Source organism: Ochlerotatus camptorhynchus, unplaced genomic scaffold (genome assembly GCF_037179485.1).
Source record: "Ochlerotatus camptorhynchus isolate MF236.1 unplaced genomic scaffold, CSIRO-AGI_Acam_v1.1 ptg000177l, whole genome shotgun sequence".
Lineage (NCBI taxonomy): Eukaryota > Metazoa > Arthropoda > Insecta > Diptera > Culicidae > Ochlerotatus > Ochlerotatus camptorhynchus.
The window spans coordinates 1,704,589-1,728,769 of NW_027040667.1; the positions used below are offsets into that span (position 1 = coordinate 1,704,589).

General features: G+C 41.0%; 1 protein-coding gene across 1 annotated transcript in view; it reads right to left on the minus strand.

Annotated features, from left to right (window-relative positions):
• LOC135701821 (neuropeptide SIFamide receptor-like) overlaps positions 1 to 12,462 on the minus strand; it is a 614,024-nt gene extending 601,562 nt beyond the window's left edge. The window contains exon 1 of the mRNA XM_065222753.1: positions 11,596 to 12,462. Within this exon, the coding sequence (XP_065078825.1) occupies positions 11,596 to 11,739 (144 nt within the window). The 5' untranslated portion in view covers positions 11,740 to 12,462. The remainder of the gene's footprint in view (positions 1 to 11,595) is intronic.
• Positions 12,463 to 24,181: the final 11,719 nt, after the last annotated feature.

The following is a 24,181-nucleotide window of genomic DNA, read 5'->3' on the forward strand; positions in this document are numbered from 1 at the left end:
TCTGACAGAATTTCAATGGAAACTGAATCAAAAGCCCCCTTAATGTCCAAGAATACTGAAGCCAATTGCTCCTTGTGTGCAAAGGCCAGTTGAATATCTGTGGAAAGCAGCGCTAGACAATCGTTTGTTCCTTTGCTCTTGCGGAACCCAAACTGTGTATTTGATAGCAAGTTATTTGATTCGACCCAGTGATCGAGTCTCCGAAGGATCATTTTCTCCAACAATTTCCTAATGCACGAAAGCATAGCAATCGGACGGTATGAGTTATGGTCAGACGCTGATTTGCCAGGTTTTTTAATGGCTATTACTTTGACCTGTCTCCATTCAGGCGGTACAATGTTGTTTTCTAGCAAGGAATTGAATAAATCTAGCAAGCGTCTTTTAGCGATATCTGGGAGATTTTTCAGAAGATTGAATTTAATCATATCGCTTCCCGGTGAGGAGTTGTTCGATGAAAGAAGAGCCATAGAGAAATCCAGCATTGAGAATGGTCTATCCAGAGAGCCGCCGCTAGGAGACGCTTCTCGAAGAATATTTTGTGCTGGAACTGAGTCCGGACAGACCTTTTTAGCGAAATCGAATATCCATCGGTTGGAGTATTCTTCACTCTCATTGAAAGATGAGCGGTTACGCATGTTGCGAGCCACCCTCCACAAGGTGTTCATCGAGGTTTCTCGTGAGAGTCCCTCGACGAAATTGCGCCAATAACCGCGTTTTTTAGCTTTGATTAATTGTTTCAGCTTTGTCTCAAGCTTTGAATATTGCTCGAAGTAAGTGGAGGTTTTGTGTCTACGAAAAGCTTTGAAAGCATCAGATTTTTCTACATACAATTTTGTGCATTCTTCGTCCCAACCAGGTGTGGCTGGTCTCCTTTTAAAGGGTGCACTTGGAACTTTTCTTTTTTGTGCTTCCAGTGAGCTTTTGTAAATCAAATCGGCTAGGAATCGATATTCTTCCAATGGTGGAAGCGCATCTATTGATTCGACACCGATTGTCACCGCCGATGCATATTTCTGCCAGTCGATGTTCCTTGTAAGATCAAATGGAACCCGAGATGGTTCTGCAGAGTGAGGGCCACACTTTATTGAAATGATGATTGGCAAATGATCGCTACCATGGGGATCATTGATAACCTTCCACTGACAATCCAATGATAGCGATCTTGAACACAAAGATAGGTCGAGTCGGCTTTCTCGCTATACGTGTCGCTTCACCAGTGTTCAAAATAGTCAAATTGAAGTCGTCACATAAATCGTAAAAAATAGCCGCTCTATTGTCGTCATATAGATCGCCCCACCCAGTACCATGGGAGTTCATATCACCCATAATTAATACTGGGGATGGAAGAATCGAAACTAGATTCCAGAGTTGACTACGGCTAATGGAGGTTCTTGGTGGAACGTATACTGAAGCTATGCAAAGATCTTTGTTCTTCACATTTATTTGGCAAGCGACGATTTCGACGCCTGATAGAGCAGGAAGGGAAATTTTGTAGAAAGGGTAGCACTTTTTGATCCCTAAAAGTACTCCTCCATAAGAATCGTCTCTATCGAGGCGAATAATGTTAAAATCGTGGAAGTTGAGTTCTTTATCGGAAGAAAGCCATGTTTCACAGAGAGCAAATATATCACAATCAGAATTGTGGAGTAAAAATTTGAACGAGTCTAGTTTAGGCACTAGACTACGGCAGTTCCACTGTAGCACAGTGATCATATCTTCAACCTCGTTCGACGAATTATCCATCGAAAGATATGATTGATGCAAGGAGGGGCCATGAAACAGTCAATTGCTTAAGATATGATTCTAACGTTGGAAGCAAGGCAGAAACTAAGCTTCTTAGAGGGTCTTGTATGTTGAACATGTTTAATATGAATTCCACAATGTCCGAAAAAGCTAGCAAACCTCGTTCGGACTTGGATTTGTTTTGAGAAGTTTGAGGAGCAGCTTTTTTATTTTTTTTTATCTTTGTTGGGCAATGGCGGAAAATTCTTGCTGCATCCAGGGATTGGATCAACAGGAGCCTTCGGTTTTGTTTTTTCATCCCCATTACCCTGGGAATTTGGCAATCGTCTGGAGGTGACTTTAGTTTTCTTACGGCGCACTTTCGGGGAGGGGCATTTTCTTTTTGAGGAACCGTCCATTTTTGAAGGTGCGTGTACCACCGTAGAATCACCTTCATCGGATGAGTCAGAGTCAGATTCTTCAACTGACAAAACCGAAAATTGGTTTGCATCTTGGACGGCTGATGCAGCCTTCAACATTTGAGCATATGTCTGCTTGGAGCGTCCAGAGATTGAACGCTGCACTTTATCGGAGTGCTGTTTGTACATCGGGCACTCCTGCAAGGGGTGAGGATTCTCGCCACAGTAAGCGCATTTTACTGATTCTTTGTGGCAAGAATCCTCTTTGTGGTTTTCACCACATTTGCCACAACGAGTTTTGTTGCCGCAATGGCTGGCCGAGTGTCCCAGCCTTTTGTAGTTGGTACAATTATATACCCTCTGTACAAACAGTCGCACCGGAAAAAAAGCACCATCAATTTTAACAAAGTTTGGGAGAACTGAACCTGCGAAAGTCACCCGGAACGAGTCTGAATGTTTATAAACTTTTTTACCGTCTAGCAAAGATGCTGAATGCAGTTGCCTTACATCCAGTATCTTCACTAGCGCGGTAGCGAATGTCGAGTTTTTAAAAGTTCCCGAGGCATGTTTCAAGTCCTCGACAGTCAGACTCGCGTCGGAGACTACGCCTCTCCACATCTCGAGAAGGGATGTAGATGTTGTACTCAACACTAAACAACTCGTGATCAGCAATTTTATTTGCCACATCATAAGTCGGTGCTTCTACACGCAGTTTGTTGAATCTTTCTTTGTGTACCAAGATTCCCGGATACTTACGCAGCAAATCTCTCGTTATGTCGAGAGTTTTCAAAGGTTTATTTTTGGGCCGAAAAAAGACAACCCATGGTCCTTTCGAAGACGGTTCATAGTATCTGGTTCGCGTAACGTAGGCATCGGAAGATGCCATAAGTGTTGCGCAAAAGCGGTGCGCAACCACTTAAGAAGGAAAAAAAAAAAAAAACCTTCACTAATTAATTAATTTTAATTACTAGTAATTAAATTTTTTGCCCGACGTACGAACAAATCAAAAAGAAAAAAAAAAATCGAAAAAAAAAAAAAAAAAAAAAACTTATATCTACTTGCAAAAAGTTGTCTCACTATGACCCATACTCCCCTACCAGGGGTGAGAGACAGAGTCACGCGCCACGAGGCAAAATTGAACTACAATAGGGAGGCAATGGACTTGCAAAATGTATTGTCTAATACTTATGCCGGTTGTAAACAACCTATCAGCCGTTGCAGCTAGATGGTCCGTTTGCTGCTGCTGGTGGTAATGATTGGTGTTGGTGGGTCGGCACGATGATGGAAAAAATGGCTTGACGACCGGATGGATTACCGGGGTGGATTAAAGCTGGATGGCAACTCCAAGGGGCTCGGCCCATGGAATTCCACTTCCTCTGTTGCACACTGGTCACTTGGGGCACCCAATTGGGGGTGAAAAAACCGCTCGGGCGGAAAAAACACCGAAAAAAACTAGATGCCGCGCGACTGAGACCGGGACGTTGTTAACCGACTGAGTGTTCAACTAGGAATGCCTTGAGTTCCTAAAAATCATCGAGCGAAGAAATTGTTTACAAAAGCTGTTACGCCCTAATTCCAGCTCTATCTAGAATTTTGTGCGATGGGTGTCGAAAAATTCATCATGGTCGTTCTTACCCTGCTTGTAAAATAACGAGTATTTTTTATCGTTCCAAAAATTGATGAAAAAGCATTAATAATGTGATGTATCAGAAAATTTTATAATTTTTGTCCATAGATAAATTAATGATTATCAAGGGGTAAGCCACTCAGCACAGTGTGCTGAAAGTGGATTCGGCACAGTTTGGGCGCATCCATCTGCAAAATCTCGTAGGCATTGGGTTGTTCATTAAATAAAATGGGAGCACTGCTAGACAGCAGTCATTGACGTTGTTCACAACATAACGTGCTGTTTGACTGTGTATTTCAGAAACATACTCTAATTGAATATATGTACTAGAAGAACTGGGGCTGTCGATTGCTATCGATGCCGGTCACAAGTATTTCAGCTATTACGCAAATGGAGTGTACCGGAATACAAGAACAGTTTGGATGGATTGGTCATACAGTGGTGGCGGTTGGATACGGAAAACTCAAAGGAGAAGATTACTGGCTAATCAAGAACTACTGGGGAAACGATGGATATGCTTTGATGGCGGTGAAGGGTAACAACTGTGGCCTTACCACCGATGTGATGAATGTAAATTTGACGTGAGATTTCTGTTTAAATTAGAATTAAGTAAAAGAGTAGTTTTATTTTCGCATAGGGGAAATGGCTCTAATGTTGGCCTATGGATCAAAGATTGGGCCCATCGCTAAAAATCTGCTATTTATGAATTTTATCTAGATGAACGCGTCATAGGGATGGTACTAATGGATATTTTTGGTCCCTATTGAAAATTCAGGCGATTGCTGAATTTATGTATGGGCCCAAATTAGGGGCATTTAGGCCGATATCCATTTCCCTTATGTGTCATCTTATACGAAAGGGAATAAATGGTGTTAGATTTTTGTAACATAAAATATTTTTTAACTTTGAAGTGGAAGCAATACAAATTCCGTGGGATTGTGCCGTGAAAAGTAGTTCGGTATTGTTAAAGTGAGTTTGGTGTGGTAGATGACCAATAGACCAATTTCTGGTGATTTTCTGCTGAAAAGTAGGGTCCTTAAAATAACAATTTTTCAACCGAATTTCACTGGTTAACTCTTCGGGCACCACACTGAAAATGGAGTCGACATTTTTTTCAAAATGATGTATCTCAGTCGCTATTTATCCGTTTTCAAATGTTTTAATACCGTTGGATAGGTCACATCCTAATCTTTTCATTAGCTTGTTATTTACGCTCCCTGATTGTGTCATAGCTTCATAAAATCAGGATTACCAAATTATAACAAAATTTTCGGAAGGTCATTATTCATTCTGTAGGGCAATTAAAAATGTGTGCATGGTGCATTCTATTAGATACTTTTATAGGCTTTCAGGAAAAAATATAAAAGGACAAACCGATCAACTTCAACTTGCTGAAACGACATGTCTACCGACTCGACAAAAACTGAAAAACCAAAAGATTGATTAACTATCAAACACGTCATTGTGTGCTCTGTTCAACCAAACCATCAAAAAGGAAAATTAATACCCTTTCCAACAAGATAACAACATCAAAAATACATGAAAATTTACCGAAGATATTACAAAAATAGTGAAAAGTGTGATTTAGGTGTGGTAGTCGAAGAGTTAAGGTACTACGATCGAATTCTCCCGGTACTCCAACCCGATGGCAAAACCGAACGTCTTTGCTTGGGATCCTCCTTAATCAATCCGACGTCGAAAACCTCCGCGAGCTTCTTGCCCGGAAACATCACCATCAGCAGTTCCTCTTCCAGATTGAGCAGAAAAGTGTAGAGCTTCTGAATCGTTTCCGTTGGATTAGGACTTGTAACGTGCACCCAGAGCACAGATGATCGATCCGAAGTGCAGATGATGATGATGATGATTTTTTTTTCCTTGATTTGTTTTCCGTCGATCTTGTTTTCCGTGCTGAGCACCAATGCTACCGACGCCAGGGAGGCAGCTCCCACACCTGGACCCTACCTATCGACCCATCAACTCATGAACCTGGGACCAACGGCTTTACTTCCCTTCCGAAGGAAGGCGTGATCAGAGATGTTATGCCTCAGAACATCCCGGCGGCGCCGACTGGGATTGATACCGTTCGCCGACTTGGGTACCACCTCGATATTCAGCCGCTCCATCTCCTCCAACGATCGCTTCGAGTAGTGGGCCGATGCCAGATCCGGCCAGAACACCGCGTCTTCGCCCTTACGGTATTTCTTGATGAACGACGCAACTTCCGACAGGCATTTCGTACTATAAATTTCCCCGTTCACGGCCAGTCCGGAGCAAAAGAAGGGGGGCTTTGACATCCCCTTCTCGCTGATTGTCAGCCACAGCAGCACCTTCTTGGGGAACTTGGTGTGTGAAATGAACTTCACCTCGGAGCTCACTTCCTTCGTGGGGGAAGTAAAATACGAAGTGCCCTGCCAGTCGTTGCCATCCAGGGTGAGATAGGTCTCGTCGTCCATCACCACCGCCACGTCGCGATTCGCTGGGGAAAACGAGTTGACCATCTTATTCAGCCGCTGCCGCTGCGTCATTGCCGGCAGCTCTGAAACCAGTGGACGTGACTTCCGCTTCCTGACATGTATGTTCATATTCGCCAGGTACTTTTTCACTGTTTGGCCGGTTGCACCGACCTCCCGGCCAAGCGCACGCAGCGATGTAGCCACTTTTCCCTCGGTCTTCCTCTTCAACATCCTTTGGAGCTTCTTGTTGCTCAGGGTCGTCGGCCGTCCGGAACCGGGCTTTCTTTCGATACTCTGATTGTTGACTAATAGTGCCAAGGTGTTGTAGATGCCGGAACGGGCGATATCCGTTTTCGACGTGGCGGGGTGCCGTTCTTTGAACGCGCACACTTCTGAACGGAGTTGCTTCACTGTATTTTGCCATCACGGTTAGAGTTCGACTGATAGAGCTGTCAAATTTTGTCTGCTGACTCATGGGTTACTATAATTGATGCTGCATGGGTAGTTTCGTCAGTGCGGGTGAAGGTAAACCCATGAACAATCGACAATGTTTGTCTATTTTTTTAAATGCAAACGTTAGCAACTCCGCAATCTGATGCTATCATAATTTTCATCACTACTTACTACTAACTCAAGGTATCTTCCAAATAAGCTTCAAAATTGCATTTTTTTTTTTTATCAATTCTTAAATTCAGTCCTCTATATCCGTAATACGCACGCGAGGCTCAAACCTTTGTAGACTACTTTTTTAAATTAATCTACCAATAGTAGTCAAATATTAAAAATCCATCATCACCATCGTGGTGAACAAAAATAGTTTTTACAGTGCTACAATAATTATTAAAAAGTCATTATGACAGCTATCCATACAAAATAATCCGTTAGAGATAACTTCTTCAAGATACACAATTTGTCAATTCATAAAAAAAAAAATCAGTGGATAACTGTTCAAACGACAGATTTAGTGTCTTTTAAATTTTGTAAGTGTTGCTGAACATTTAAGATGTCTAGGCATCAAATTGAAAAAAATTATTCCTTTAAAATATAATGAATTTTGTGAAGTCAAGAAATGTGGTGTTATTATTTCAACCGCGTTTCTAGTATTATATCTATGAAAGTCACTTCCGCTTTCAATTCGATCACACAAATCGAGGTAGCAAACCGTTAACTACTTTAAAAATGAACACCATCAAATATAAAATTCTTTGCTTCACCGACAACCCTTGTAAGGGGTCTAGCATCAAAGTTGAGGAAGTTAATCTATTACATCTCAATATCAATATCAATATCAATTAATAGAGTGAGATAAAGATACGTAAACCAACGTTATATGTAGTATTACATTCCCTGAAAATTTAATGCCAATCGGTTGAGAGACTTATTTTTGGCGAGTACAGTCCCCAATAGGGGAGTTTGGTAAAGGAGATGATCAATCTAATTCATGCCTTTCTCAAAATTGACCAGTGCTCGCTTTCACTGCCGTACTCTAACGAAACTATCAACTCTATAGGTACTTTCATCATCTCCATATCTATCGTATAAAATGACCACTGATCCCTAAAAAATAAAAAATACACACATGTTTGGACGTCGTAAAGCTCTCTTTTATGGTTATTTTTATTAGGGATATTTGATGTTAAGCATCTCCAACTATGCAAATCGTTAACTTCACGAATGGATTAATACAAACATCATTAGTTAAAGTATATAGCTTTTTAAGTTAAAAAAAAATTGCTTCCGTTGGTTGGTTGGTTTCTTCATTTAAGAGACTAAATTTGCTTAGGATTGTCACTGTATGCTTCAAGTGCTAGAAAAATTGCACTGTATTACAATTTCATGCACGAAAACTCTGACATTCGTGCCGCCAAAAATTCCAATTGGTAAGGCAAAATAAACAAAATAGCGGCCATTTGTGGATTCCATGAACTTTCACCTTAAGAAAATAATTATATTAAACCGAATATTACACAGCAGCAACAACATATTTAACAATTCAAAAACAAAAATAAAACAACTAGTAAAAAAACAAATAGAATTAACGAAAAAAATACCTCATTCCAAATTTGAGAAGACATTTTCTTGTTTCTATTCTTTATTTCATATGTTCCTTCCATCTCTAATTTTTCCAGCCAATCTTCACTTTCTTGGATGAGGTACTCTGGGAGTAACATTTGCAATGTTTCTGTCGTCAATGCTTTTGACTTTTTTCTTTTTTTTTTAGGATTTTTCTTAATCCTTAATGAATATTTATTTAGTTTCACGTATGATAATCATTACGTTGTTTACCTGTGATTACAGGATCAGAACTAAGCAGCAATCTATTCAGTACATCCATGTTGCAAGCCTGTCTTGAGAACTTTCTGCAAATTTTTTAGCGGTATAATCTTAAATATATGTTTCTCTATTCTAATTAAATATATCTTTCTCTATTGTAATAAAATTGTATGCATAGTAGGAGTCATCGGATACCACCGATACAGATTAACGTATATCTCCGCTGTTTCTTGAGTAAATTTTCCAGACCTTTTCATATCACTTTTTAAACCCCTAGCTAGTATCTCCAATATAACTTTAAGTCGGTAGATGAAATTAAAATCAACACCTGTTATTTGAGCAGTGGTTTCAGGATCAGCAAAGAATCTTCGACTAGTGTTGCCATGATTCGAATTTACAAAGCCTGGTTTTGAAAAATCCACAAGCAGTCCCAAATTCTTTCAGAAGTTTTGTTGAATGTGTTCTTTTCTTTCTTCGGCGATATCCTTTTCATTGCCAGTTAACCGCTAATTTTTGATCGGCAACTTTTAAAAAAGATGTAAAATTGTCTCGAAAATACGAATCCTGGCATGAAAAAAGGATAATCCGAATTTAAGAGAATCTGTGTTGATTTCCTTTTTAATACAAAGATTATTGTATTCTATATAACATTTCATCGTCGGTGCCGTTTCAGTTGCAGCATTACACACACATCAATCATAGTGAACATAAAAGCACATAAAAGTATGTCTAATAGTGAACTGCTTGCTATTTCTTTTGTCGGCCTTAGCGAATTAATTGCACTTTCAATGTTTCTGATCACTTCATTAATTACCGCAGTTTATTCCTTGATAAACCTAATGCGAATTGGGCGACATTAGCGAGGTGAAGATGGAGTTGTGTTTTGCCAAACTATTTTTGCACTGGATCCACAAACTATTCTCAACGGTACAAATAAGCTTTGGAAGACACTCGTATCAGAATCCATATCGACGCGCCCTTGATGGAATTATGAAACAAACAAAAAACTTGTTTAAAAATATATCTGAAAGTCAACACCACACTCCCCCCCTCCCCATCCCCCTCACAAAACAAGGCCTTGACCACTTAGGTTACCGCAATATAATAATTGAAAATGTCAATAACTGAATTTGTGTGCATTTTTTGATAAATTCACCTATATGGACACGCCATCTTCATTTTCCAATTTCTCTTAAGATCGCAAATAATCGCAGCTGATTTTTTGCTATAATCTCCTTTACACATGTACATTAGGGTGTTTCATTTTGAAAAAAGTGATGAAATTTTGATAGGCCACCCTCCAGTTCGATTCATAGCCCCAAAATATGAACCTGTGCAAAAAATGGTAAAGATTGATGAAGGTTTAGAGGTCGCGCCAATGATTTGGATTTTGTATGGAGATTTTGGTGAATTAGTATGGGAAATTATTGATTTTCGTTTACATTGCTCTAACTTTGGTTGTAGTTGTCCAAACGTTGAAAAAAAAAAATATGTGGTTGTCATGACAATGATCAACAAGCCTGTTGTTGTTGCGATGAAATTGGCGTTGTTGCCTTGTACATATTCATCTGTCAATTTACCCTATTTTGCCATTTTTTCACATTTTTATAATTCTTGATACGCTGCAAAACTGAGCGTAGCAACTGTAGGCTTTTTGTTTATTGCCATAGCAATAACATACTAAATTTTTTCGACATTTGGACAAGTAGAAGCAGAGTTATAGCGATATAAGCGATTTTTTAAATTCTTCCATAGTAATTCCCATACAAATTTCAAATCATTGGCGCGACCTCTAAACCTTCATCAATCTTTACCAATTTTTGCACAGGTTCATATTTTGGGGCTATGAATCGAACTGGAGGGTGGCCCATCAGAAATTCATCACTTTTTTCAGAATGAAGCACCCTAATGTACATATAATGCCTCATATATGGCTTTACAGGATATTACAGGATAAGTCAACTTTTTTTAACACGATATATTTATTTTATAGTTTCAATAACACTTGAAGACAAGATTTTCATAAACTGCTTCTACGAAGTCAAAATTAAGTGAAATCAGCTGATGTAATGTAGAATAAATATTTCAATACCTGCTTGATCTCTATTCATTTTTTTTTTTTTCAAATTAATGCGATTATCCCAACAATAAGTAGAGACACGAAAACAATGGTACTGCGGAACGATTTCAAGGCAAGGCGGTCTCCGTGTGACGAATGCGCTTTTGTTGGTATTCGTCAACGTTTGAGTATCCAAGCAACATTTTCTAAATCGAAAGCGATCCTCAATTGCAAAAAATCGATTTCGTTTTGGACAAAATTATTATTTTGAATATTATCGATCCCAAAGCTAAAAACCTCGATATTTTCATCAATTCAGCATGAGGTAATAATTTTCCATCGATTTGAGTGTGAAAAACAACCAAACACGTTCTACACTGCTATTTTTGTGTGAAATGATAATAATAATTTTGCATTTGATACTGAAAATCATCCCCACCAAGATGAAGATGAATATTGATATTGACAACAACACAGGCGATAATGATTCCACGAATGTTGACTTCGAAACTTAGCGTTTACCTTCATCAAGAGAATGTTGTCATGTAAAAATTCAAATTCATGCAGGTAGTTAGTTTATATTTAAAGGTTGCCTTAATTTGCAGCTTATTTGAGTGTAGAAGAAATGATTATTATCAGCACTGGTTCTAATCTAGAAAATGACAATCATCAGAACTGTTCAAAGCGCAGCGATAATGTGCTTCAACTAGTTCGAAAGTCATTATTTACCATCGTAAACCGTACAGCAACAAAAACCAGACATATCTGCAAACACTTCCCAGCAGCATTGCACGAGAATCTCGCACGAGTCTGCACGAAATTACTCATTTTCAGGTGCAGCTAGCCCCCACCACTTCTATATATGCACGCTCTTATCGCAACTAAACCGTGCACCTGTATGTGCATCATAATTTTTCAATCAATAAACGCCGGAATAAAATATGAGAGCACACACAACCAGACCCGGGCTCTAGTTCCCTGGTGGTTGTGTCCGTCTGTGCCAAACAATTGGGAGATTAGAGTTTTCGAATTCGCCCTCACCTGAAAGTTGTCCCAATCGCTGGTGTACGCGGCCGTGTTGGAGTTCTCCCGTCGAAACTCGGAAAAGTCCAACGTCGATCCTGGGGGCAACTTATGGAGCTTCAGCGCCAGGCCCATGGTGAAAACTTCGCCTCCAAGATCCATGATGGAGATTGATGGGCACTTTGATTTACACTGCACCTAATATTTTCTTTCTTCTTTTTCTTCTTTTTTCCCAGCCTCAGTGACCTATATTTTCCACAGTGGTCCACTGTTTTCACGATTTTCCAGCACTCTTAGTCCGTGCTCATTTGGAGCGGTCCTCCATCAATTCCGGACCAAATTTTTGCACCTCGGATTCACTTTGCAAACACTATTGAAGCTATTTGATTTCCACACACGTGAAAACACCAACCGAAATCAGCTACATATTTTTTGCACTTGGATCCGAATGACCCAGTTTTGCACATTTATTTATCTATTCCAAACAAACTGTTTCAATGCCTTACTTACTACCAATTTTCACTTATTTTCTACTTTTCTTTTATTTATTAACTTCTGGTTAAGAATACTTTCCGTGCTTTTTGCAGCAATTAGCTAATTATTTCTACTTTATTTTTTTTCCTTTATGTATATCGCTAACGTGACATTTGAGATACATGTGTAATAACACGCCAAACTATCAATTTTATATAATTCCCGTTTCCGCGGACCAATCTTAAAGTCTACGGTTTTTCCAAAAAACTTTGCCAACTTTTTATTCCTTACTAACAATTCATTAATTTGTATTTCAGTAACTTCCTATGCGAGACAGACAATAAAAAAGAAGATAGTCGGACCGCAACCAGCTTCACTAGGAGAGATGGTGGCTGCCTTATTGTTTCTGCTGTTGTGCTTCATTCCGATAACGTTGCCAAACTAAAATAAAACCTGATTCTGTGTGGAAAATTAAACCGTCTGCAAGAACTTTTCCCGCTCTCGGCACACTTCTGGCAATGCCCTCGTGCTCTCACCGCGCGCGGGGCATACGACGCCATCTCCCGCACTTCTTCCGCGCAGCCACACACATATGTCCCATCCACGACCGACAGAGACTTGACTTGGCACAGGAAGCAGTCGCTCCCGGAAAAGCCTTCTCGTCTCTCCTAATTTGTCCCGAAAAAGGCAACAACAAAAAAAGGAAAACAAAGTGGGCCTCGGTTCGGGAATTTCGCTCCCAAATGCAAGCCTCCCCGAAACTGATCCCGATCGTCGTCGTCGTCGTCGTCGTCATCATCATCATCGGGCGGTCAGGATCACTCACCGAAGACGGCCACCACCGTAAATAACGGTCTCGGGTTGGCGCGCGCGTTTCTTCGTTTGTCTATTTTGCCTATTTTTTCCCTCAATCAACTCGTTCGTTGATCCGTTCTCTCCCGCTCATTACAATCCCGGTGGCTGGCGGTGGGTTGTATGCACATACCTAGTTCTGTTGCATCACTCTCACCACGGGCGGGTGGACGGAGGCGGCAGCAGGCCGATGTCCTCGATGATGGCGGTCCGAGTCCGGAAGAAGAGTTCAAAAACCTACAACTGCGTGCGCAATATTCGAACTTCGAAGAGTTGCATTCGCTCTCTTCGCTCTTTGCCTTGCTTCGCACATCACCAGGAAACGAATGCTGCTCGTTCGATCCGGCTTCCTGGAAACGCTTGCATCCAGAAGTGGAAATAAGGCACATCCTGTATGCAAATGTTGACGATCTGCTGCTGCACGGTTCGTTGGACAGGCAGATGTTTCGATGGAAAAGTTAAAATTAACTGAGGTAAAATAAATATATAATCAGCACCCAAAATTGGCCGAGTTTTAAGTCAACTTTAAAAGCACGACCATCTGGTTCAAACTATATAGATTTCCAACCAACAACATAGGGTAAATCGATAACCGTCGATAACGCCAGCGTGGACGTCTGCAATGGTAAATTCGTATTGCAAACGTTAACGCAGACGTTTTCGATGGTTAGCGATTAACCGTTACTGTACCAACGTACAAGTCAAGAAAAAAAAATTAAATTTTAAATTACTCTTACTCGGCCACATTATAACCTATTCTGGTGAAACATATTTTATTGGGCCATAAATCCCTACGGTTTGGTCAGAGAGCGTATAGGGCGTCGTTGATCATGGCACATTTCGAGTATGAGTGAGTGATTGCAGTTAGATCAAACGTGCCTGAAAAAAAAGTTGCGATAGTGAAGATATTACCACAGACAAGCAGACATAGCACTCTGCAAAAGGTTCATCGAAATCGCTTTTAACGGTCAGTATAAATGTTTCTTAGGTGGTAGTACCGCCGCCACAGGTGGTACTCAAGGCGCATAATGGTGGCGCATAATCAATTCTCTTGTTTTTGACGTTTACACACTACAGACATCTGTTGAGTGCATTGCCCATCACAGTGCATACGACAGATGGCGGTAGTGTTTACAATGAGAAATGTTCAATGTGTTGTGCCTATGATATAATATTGAGGCAACGTTAGAATAAATTCAAAACATTGCGAAATATAACGCATCACTTTCAGAAATACTTCACTTCGCAACCGATGAACCATTCTGACATATGAGTACCCAAGTAACCATATAGTCTTAATATAGCTTTGTATGTAGGGTTCAGAACTACTTCGGCCTAATCGCCCATTTTGGACCTTCATTCCTTTATTTAACGTCGGTCTCTGTTCCGCAATCTAGTGCCAATTACCGACGGGCATCGATTGCCATCCATTGACGGTAATCAAATGTGCAGGAAGGCAGCTTCCATACCTCCGTAAGATATCGCACCCATTCACGTGACGTGACCATAGTTTTTTTATGCCTCAGAAAAATCCCACCGACCTCGGCTGGGATTGAACCCAGACCCATTGGGGTGAGAAAGCAGTCACGCTTATCACTACACCACCGGCGCCGGCTACCCTTTTTGAGCCTATCGAGCAGAAAACTTCAAATAAATCCATGATTTCAGAGTTAACAAGTCAATTGTGCGATTGGTACGAAGCTTTAGTTGATAAGCTTCCGAACGAAGTCAATGAGAAAGCATGATATGAAGGTTTGCACCCATTATTCCCAAAAACAAAAGAAGCGCTCCGACTGAATCAATTTTTATCTTCATTCCATAGGCCGAAGTGAATTCATTGGCGTTTCAATGGCGTTTCAATGCGTTAGGCCGAGTTTAGAATCCTTAGGCCGAGTTTGGCGTCAAGAAGCAGTGTTAGACTTTTGACAATATCTCAACGATTGGTTTCTCTTTATCAAATCTTTTGGTACGTACGGAAAGGTTAATAATTTTGAAAGCCATCAGTAATAATAACATTCCGTTTGCTGCTTAACTGCGCAGATTAAGAAAGACTAAGTGCGGGTTGTGCCTAATAGGCCGGAAATAGTTATAAAAATAAATAGGATAGTACTTACTTTTTTTGAGTATGGTTAGCTGAGGAATCCGATGAAACCATCACTTCTTGAAACCAATCCCTTTCGTATTTCTTTCATTCTCTTTTCGCACTTTGCATATAACACAATCTCATATAGTAATCTCTACATTGATTCTTTCCGAGTGCTCGGTAGACCAGTGAGATCGACCACACCAACCAGCGAGGAAGAAGTCAACATCGAACCAGGAACGGACATAAGTGCGGATTTATCTCCCTAGGAAAACAAGATAAACCTGGAAAAGGCGGAATCATGTCACAACCAACCAAGGACGATCTACGGAATGAAATACGAAGCGTTAGAGAAAAAAGTATTTGTACTTAAGATTCCAAAAGAAGCAATCAACGGCGGCAGACTAGAGGAACATGGTGAGACCGGGCTAATTATTGTTTATAAGTTAAATATCGAAATTAAACTAAATACGTGCCAGGTTTAAAATAATATTTTCGAACCTGGAAGTCCAATATCCATTTGATAACGGTGATGCATACATGCGGGGCTTATTGTGAGTGAAAGTAACCTCGGAATGGGCGTTCTAACTTCCGGATTAAAGCTGTCGGCAATTACCACTAACGATAAATTGCAGATGGCTTTCATGGATACTATAACTGCCGGCCAGTGGGGGTTAGATTGAATACACACACATAAACATACATTATGATACACCTACTGTGAATATTCTGAATTTCTATGCAACAATACAATTATGTGTTTTAGGGTAACTCCGGAGTGATTAAAGATTTGTGCGTAATTGCATTTGTAAACAAACACGTCAAGCACCGATTTCTCGCGAATAAAAGCTCAATCTCGAAAAGTAATAACACTATGAGGTAAAGGCAAGGGGTAGGTCACTCCGCACACCAATCTTGGGTCATCCCTTTTTTCAGTGTGCCGCTATTGTGGCGGAGGTGAACCAATTGTGCCGGTCATAGAGCAAGCTGCGATTGTTTGTATAATACCCATCCCGGCAACCCGGTATTTCTGACACCTTGAATGTTTTGGTTTGAAATTGCAAGGATAAATCGGATTGAGAATGACGCAGGAAGTGGCGGGTGTGTGGAATGTTGGTGTTTTGTGTTCATAAAATAATAAAAGTACTGTGTTTTAGGGTTTTAATGCTCTCAAAAGCAAACCAGAAACCTAGCCTTTCGTGATGTGAAAAGCAACGGTCTATGAGCGGCCGAAAAGAGTTGGAACCGGTGCGGAACATTGTTGGAGACTGACTATACAGGATGATGAATATGACTTCTTTAGTTTGTTTTGTGTGAGTTGCACTTGGAGTTGCAGCATTATTATATTTTTATTTTATTTATTAAGGATGCTAATCACTCTAGAACCACCATTTCGTATTTAGATCTATAAGTGAACCGAGAAGTGAACTGCTGTTCTGAGTTCCTCTGGTATATGGAAGATGTACCTGAATATACAGTCAAACAGCACGTAATGTTGTGAACAATTTCAATGACAGTTGTCCAGCAGTGCTCCCATTTTATTTACAACAATTCAATACGTACGAGATTGTACCGAAGCTGTACCGATGGATGTGCCCAAGCTGTGCCGAATCTAATTTCGGCACAATGTGCTGAGTGACTTACCCCTTGGGTAAAGGCATGATTCCTCTATCATTTGGTATAGTTTGTTTGTGAGATTGAGCTTTTATTCAACAGAAATCAGTAATTGACGTGTTTGTTTACAGAAGCAATTATGCCCAAATCTCAAATCACTTCGGAACTGTGGACACAACCGGACAGAAAAAAGGAGTAGGCTGTGCGTGCGTTCGGAGGTGACGTTTGTTTTCTCGGTCGTGTTTGAAAATTGGGAAAAATTTAAAATTAATAATTTATGCGGTATAGTTTATCTCGTAGTTGGAGCAAATTTTTCGCAATTCGAAGATTCAGTGATTGACTGTTTAAATGAAATGGTGTCCTTCTGTGTTGAATTTATACTTGGATGCTGATCCGGTCAACAACTACCTGTAGTCGATTGCCCGGTTCTGGATCGTTAACAAAACCAAACTTCAAAATGTTGGCCAATCAACGTCCTTAACGTCCCATCGTTCGGTGCGATCATGTTGCAGAGGAAGGACTTCATTCAAGTGTTTCAAGTGCCAGAAGCTTGCAGCTGACAAACGTCAAATGGAAATCTGGAATTTAGTTAAAATTTGAGGCATTTGGGGAGATCCTTCCATTATACTATATTTTATATATTGTGTGTGGTAGGATAATTTCTCAAAAAGGGATTATACCATCTGTTTTCTGTCGACACGTCGACGTTTTTTACCTCACTCGCTTCGTTGTCGTGCGCGACAGTCTGTTTGTATTTGTACACTCATGCTCTACCGTCGTCTCCCTCACACAACAAAAACGGGAGAATAAAATTCGAGCAAAAAGAAAATTTTCAAATAACTATCATATGACATGTGTGATTTCGTTCTAATTCCTCAATTGGTGTAAATTAAACCATTTCTGATCAGAAATTTTATTACTAGGACATCATTGCTTGCTATTTTCAGAATTCAAACAAGCACAACATTATGAGAAAAACTATGTATAATTCACACATTCGTGACGGTCTTCGGGGACAGTGTCGTATGACAGAGCCTGTCATATGATATTTTAATTTGGTACTGTACTATGATAGTTTGTTTCGCAAGTGTTGGAGGCAAAGGCAGTCGATTATCACAGAAAATGTGTCGACTACAGTGCCCGCTTACAACACTGACTTGGACAGATTCAAATTTTTTGCCACATCCCTGACCGAAGCATTTGGATTCCGCTTAACCGCTTTCACGACACGCGTGTGATCCTAATCACTGATAGAACATCCATGCTGACCGCATTTCTCCTTCCGTTCGATTTTTTTTTTTTCCTTTGGTTTGTTTTTTTCCGTCGATCTTGTTTTCCATGCTGAGCACCAATGCTACCGACGTGCCAGGAAGGCAGCTCCCACACCTGGACCCTACCTATCGACCCATCAACTCATGAACCGGGGACCAACGGCTTTACTTCCCATCCGAAGGAAGGCGTGATCAGAGATGTTATGGGATTGAACCCAGGCCTGCTGGGGTGAGAGGCAATCACGCTTACCACTACACCACCGGCGCCGTTTCCTTCCGTTCGATGCTCAGAGATTTGTAGTAACGTTTACTGACATGACTCACCGTTGCTTTTCGGGTGACGCCATTGTTTCCAACTTTCGAAAAACTGACAGTAATAAAAATACAGTGTAAACAATACACTCTAAACTACTTCTACCCAAATTTCCAAGAGAAAATACCCGAGGGGCGATCAAGTTCATAAATCAGCTGAATTGTAAATACACACTTCGGAAAGTTCACAAAAAAATACGTAAATGCGTACACGCTGAAACTAAAATACCCGAATAAAAATACTCAAAATACCTCGAAAATACTTTGTACATGAAAAATACATTTCATAATTAATTTAATACACTTTAATACAAAAATATACAAAACTTCAAAATACAGAAATACGAAAAAATACAAAATACACCTTCTCAAGTTGACAGCCCCTCGAAAATACCCAAATTTTTCTACAGCTTTTTTTTTCGTTAATTTTCTACAGCTTTTTTTTTGTGATGCAATTTGATTTGGGACACCCTTTAATGTATAGCTGTTATATTGAACTATGAAAAATAAAACGCATTTTAAAACTCCAACAAGATTTTCTTGTCCAAATGTTTCGTGTTCAACCTTTATCAGATCAGAAACAGTCTCCGTAGTTAATTAACAGCCCCTAAAGCGTGAGTAAAAGTACAGTCAATTTTCGCTCGTTGTGCTAAACCCATAGCCCACTTACTGAAAGGCTTTCGTTAGTTGGGCTGAGCTGTCAAGCGGAAAATGGGTTGAGGGATAGACCGATTGATTATTATCATCACAATCCTTGAGCAATTGGATACTTGTTCATCCATGAGCCCCTCAAAAATTAATTAGCACTCTCAGAAATGACGTTTAATTTCGATTTAGGTATACTATAGGCCATCTTACGGGAGCCCAACTAAATCGTAGCCCACTTAAATATAGCCCAACGAGCGAAATTCGACTGTGCATCGCAGTTTTGAAGGCTTTACTGACTGTCATTCGACATGCAAAGGCCTCAAATTCCAATATCAAAACGAATAGGAAATTAACCAGTAATAGAGCCCCATACGGTAGGATAAAGTACTTTCTCGGCAACTTAACAGCAGCAACGACAAACCACACATTTCAGAGTCAGTTGTTTATAAACAATTGCTACCGCGTCGTCTGCGATGCACGCTGGCTTAACCCGGTGCTTCGCTAAAGCTCAAAGTAAACATGAAACATTAAACAACTTACATAACCGTTCCTACAGCGGCTAACAACAATTCTTGTAAAAAGCAGACACCGACTTTCCATAAGACAAGTCTATATGCTATCTAAATCTATCTGTCCCGCTTTAGATGTACATACTGGAAATAACTATTGTGTAGAGTTTAAGTAGCAAATTCATGTATAAACTGTTTCAAAGAATAAAGAATCGGGGAGTTGTTCTGAGGAGCACAGTTCCAACCTTAGAATAAATGATCATCAAAGAGCATTTTTACATACAGTAGAAAATGGAATTACTTTCTTTTATTCTACAAAAGGAGAAAGACCACGCGAATAAAACAAAGTTGCTCTAAGTTGGGCGCTTCACCACCTTCCCGCTTTTATATTGATTGCAGAATGTTTGGAAATAGGTATCTGTTAAATAAAAAATAATGCTGATGTGCTGCTCAATATAATAGGAGCACACACTGATTTTCATAAAAAAAAGTAGAAGGGTCTGTGCCTAGGGGTACGAACGGAAGTTTGACGTTAGGACCGCTAGTGGTCGGAATAAATGTGAAGAGCATTTAGTTCTTTTAATTGATCAATTATCTATTATCTCAACTCTTTCCGTTTTTGAATTGGGGTTGATGCATATATTATGTCACGCTCTAAGGGGGAAGGGGGGGGGGGGGTTAAGATTTTGTGACAAGCAATGCATTAGGTATAGGAAAAAGTCACGATAGGGGGGAGGGGGCAATTTTTGATCGATTTAGCGTGACACAATTAATGGATGGGCCCTTGTAGGCGTACCAAATTTGTAGTAATTTTTTTCAAAGAGAAAGATGATTAAGAGAATCAATTAAAATCACATGCATCCCTGCTTTCAAGTTTGGTTACAAGATTACAACTCTGGAGAGCATTTTGTGTGGTCGTTGGGGGCTTGTGGTTCTGAATATGGACAAACAAGCACAGATAAATTCTATTCCAACTCTTTACTGATGTAAGCTTGATGGCCCTGAAAAGGGCCGTTTTATTGAAGAGGACATCCATGGCCACTTACACTTGGCGTGTTTAGTGTAGGTGACAGCATCACGGACCTCATTTTCCAGGAACACCTTCAGCACACCTCGTAGATCAGACCGGAGATACGTTTGACACCACCACGGCGAGCCAGACGACCAATGGTGGTTATCTCGAAGAACTTTGCGATGACGCTTGGCGCCTCCTTTACCAGACCTTTTCCTCCTTTGCCACGACCAGTCAATTGTTGCTTGTTAGGTGTGAAGGAGTGGACTAGCCACCACCTTCCTACTGCTGCTATTGCTGTTCACCACGCCGTTCGAAGCTAAAATGAGCTAATACCATACAGCAGCGCTCTTTTATATCTTTTCAGGTTAAAGCAGAATGATGTGCAACCAAGTGGTATAAAAGCTACAAAGACTCCTCCCATTATCAGTATCATGCTATCAAGTAGTGACACTGGCTCTTTCCCTTTTGCGTACACGGCGAATGAGAACGACCCAAATTTGAGTTTAGTTCACTCATAATCGCCAAAAGTGCAGGAACTCAGCGATGAGTAAAATTGTCTCATGATTACCTGTGGAAAACCTAAAAAATCTGCCAGAAATTGAGGAAATTGACGAAAATTTTATTCAGTCTCGGAGTAGTACCAATAGACTGAGTGAATCCAACTTTTACTTTTTGTCCCTGGAAAATCCTGGAAAAAACCTGAGAAAACATGAGGCAAATTTACTCATCGTTGAGTTCCTGCACTTTATTTCTTATTTCTGAGATAACTAAACTCAAATTTGGGTTGATCTCATTCGCCGTGATATCACCTTGAAAGATATCGGCGCCGGTGGTTAGCGCGATTACCGCTCACCCCAGCAGGCCTGTGTCGAATCTCAGTACGGAAAACAAATCTCGCGTCACTTTTCAATAGGTCCTATCTACATTGATCGATTCTCTTCATCGACACTCTCTTTCGTAAATAACTCGGCTTCACAAATGTTTCCTGCCGTCTTCATCGAATTAGATGCTAGATTGTTGCTTCTTCCATCGAAAATATCCGGCCGTGGCGATTCAAAGTTGATCAAGGTTGATCAAAATAATTTGTACCCCTGCTTCCAGTTTGATTACATGAGCATTTTGTGTGGTCGTTGGTTCTGAATATGGACAAACAGGCAGATGAAGTCTACTCCTACTCTTTACTATAATAAGCTTGGTGGCCCTGAAAAGAGCCGTTTTGTTGCCAAAGTTGGTGATGATTTAACCTCCGAAACCAAACAGAGTGCGTCTCTGTCACTTCAAAACGTAGATGACATCCATGGCCGCTTACGCTTGGCGTGTTTAGTGTAGGTGACAGTATCACGGATGTCACTTTTTAGGAACACCTTCAGCACACCTCGTAAATCAGACCGGAGATACGTCAGACACCGCCACGGCGAGCCAGACGACGGATGGTGGTTATCTCGAAGAATTTGCGTTTGGTTCTGAATATGGCGACGAGTGTGCAAAATATTACGCAATTCCATCCTCCCTATTCGCACGCGCCCGAGGATCGGAGGCGAATGCCACTTCGACTTGTTTCGTTTACTTACTACTCTCTGACGACTGTGCTGGGGAAGCAGCATATGCATGTAGGTAATTGGTGGATTTGGTTATTTGAGCATTGTTATCGATGCGTAGCCATATTTCTGATCGATTGGTGATAAAATTATTGAAATTGGACCAGGGGCAGCTGAGTTATTAACGTTCAAAATCTTTCTTAATTTGTTACATGCCGCTGCTATTCTTGATGCAGCCATCACTTCTGCAGATCCACCGATTCTTGTGCTAACTGACTCACACAGCGTCATCCAGGCGCTGGAAGCCGAAGCCCCGAGCCACCCCTGGATACAAGCCATTACACGATATGCCCCGCCCTCAACCGTTTTTACGTGGATTCCCGGGCACTGCGGTGTTCCTGGAAATGAGGCTGCGGACAGGCTGGCGGGATCCGGTCCATCTGGTCCCCGCTTCACCAGGAACGTACCACTCCTAGACGTCAAGCGTTGGATCGCGAATATTATCATGGAAGCCTGGCAGGAGGAATGATTTCAGTCGCGGACCACTTTCATGAGAAAGATCAAAGAAACCGTACGACCCTGGCTAGACAGCCACAAGTACAAGGACCAACGATCATTTCAAGACTCCGGACCGGCCATGCGAGGATTTCCCACAATTTTGGTGGGACACCCTTCCATAAGGTTTGTCCAATCTGCAGCATCCCTGCCTAGGTGGAACACGTGCTGTGTGTCTGCCCAGAGCTTCAGAGGCTACGCGAACAACACCGACTCCCAGAGAACATCAGGGAGCTACTTGGCAACGACCCCTCGACGCTGGCTGCGCTTATTGCTTTCTTGCTGCTGCAATGCACTATTGACGCTGCACCGCGATCACCAACAATACGTGGTAGCTTATCGCTCTCCTCGGTTCTTCTAAACTCCTCGTCTCGGCCACCGTTGCGTCACGACGGCTCCTCGGATACTTTGGCTAGCGAGAAGTGCTCTTCTGATGACAGCAAGGAGGTAGGAGGCTCTGCGTGGTTGGCTGGGTCCTACCGGATGAGTCCGGGTACGATGGCCAGCATGTAAACCAGCCGTTGGGATTACAATAAAAAGGCCCTCTAACGAGGCGACACAGCGTTAATCGATCCATCACGTCATCAGATGTTGTTGGTGATAGACTTTACCTGATGAAGGCCTTTTCCGATTTTCGTTTTACTCTCCTCCGTCCCACTTGATGGACGTTGCAGATTATCTGCACTGATGACGATGCCTTGAACTCCTGTCGTTCGATTGTGGGTAAGAAGCTATTTGAAACGACCCGAATGGAACACTCTTCCAACTCCAGAGATTATGGCCTCAAGTTGTATGCAAAAAACTGCATTGCGCATGTTAGCATTTAAATGGGTTTGCAATCTGGAATGCGTCATACTTTGCTGGAAAGTCATTCCCGTTGATGTGTCCGTCCCTGGCCGAGCACTTTTACTGGTTTGGTATTTCGGTGGACCACTACATGCACTTTTTGGCAATCACCCAATTTTGCGGCACTACTTGGTGAAGCCAACCACACTCTAGCTGCTCTTTTAGCACAATGCCGAGCTATTGTCTCTTACGGATATTGTTCTTCGGTGCAGATGTGCGAGAGGGAGATCGATTTTTTCTTTCATAATCGATAACGATTCTATTGATAACGCTGTGAGAGGTCTGGACGTATAACGGATGCTGTATTGTAGAATTGGTAGCGATTTACGGGATACACAGGAAGAAATTTGCTGGTGCATTTTGTCGACATTATCTCGAATAGTGTAACAAAGCACGACAGCAGCGCTGTTTTACATCTTTTCAGGTTTAAGCAGAACGATGTACAACCAAATGGTACTCGATTATGACGACTGGGTGAGGCAAAATCGTTTATTTCGTGAAAATAGAGATAAAACTATCATTTGTACATTTTTCAAATGTTTTTTGTAGAAAATAAAAAAAAAATATTTAACCAATTTTTTAATGAAATAAACTATCGATTGGCGTATTTGGATTTTATTTTCATTTATAAATGACAAAGTTACATGCGTTTAAAACCTAACACTATTTCACCACACATATTTGTTGATTTGCACCGCAGTATAGTCGACAAAGACGCAGTTCTACGTCAAAAGTGTCAGCTGAGTCAGGATTCCTGACAGGTTCGCGCATTTTACCTACTACATTGCAGGCTTCAAGAGTGCCCAAACTTAGTGAGTTTATCGTTGAGCTGTTGTAATTAACTTCCTTTTTAATGTATTTGTCACCCTTCAAGCCAACTTACATTG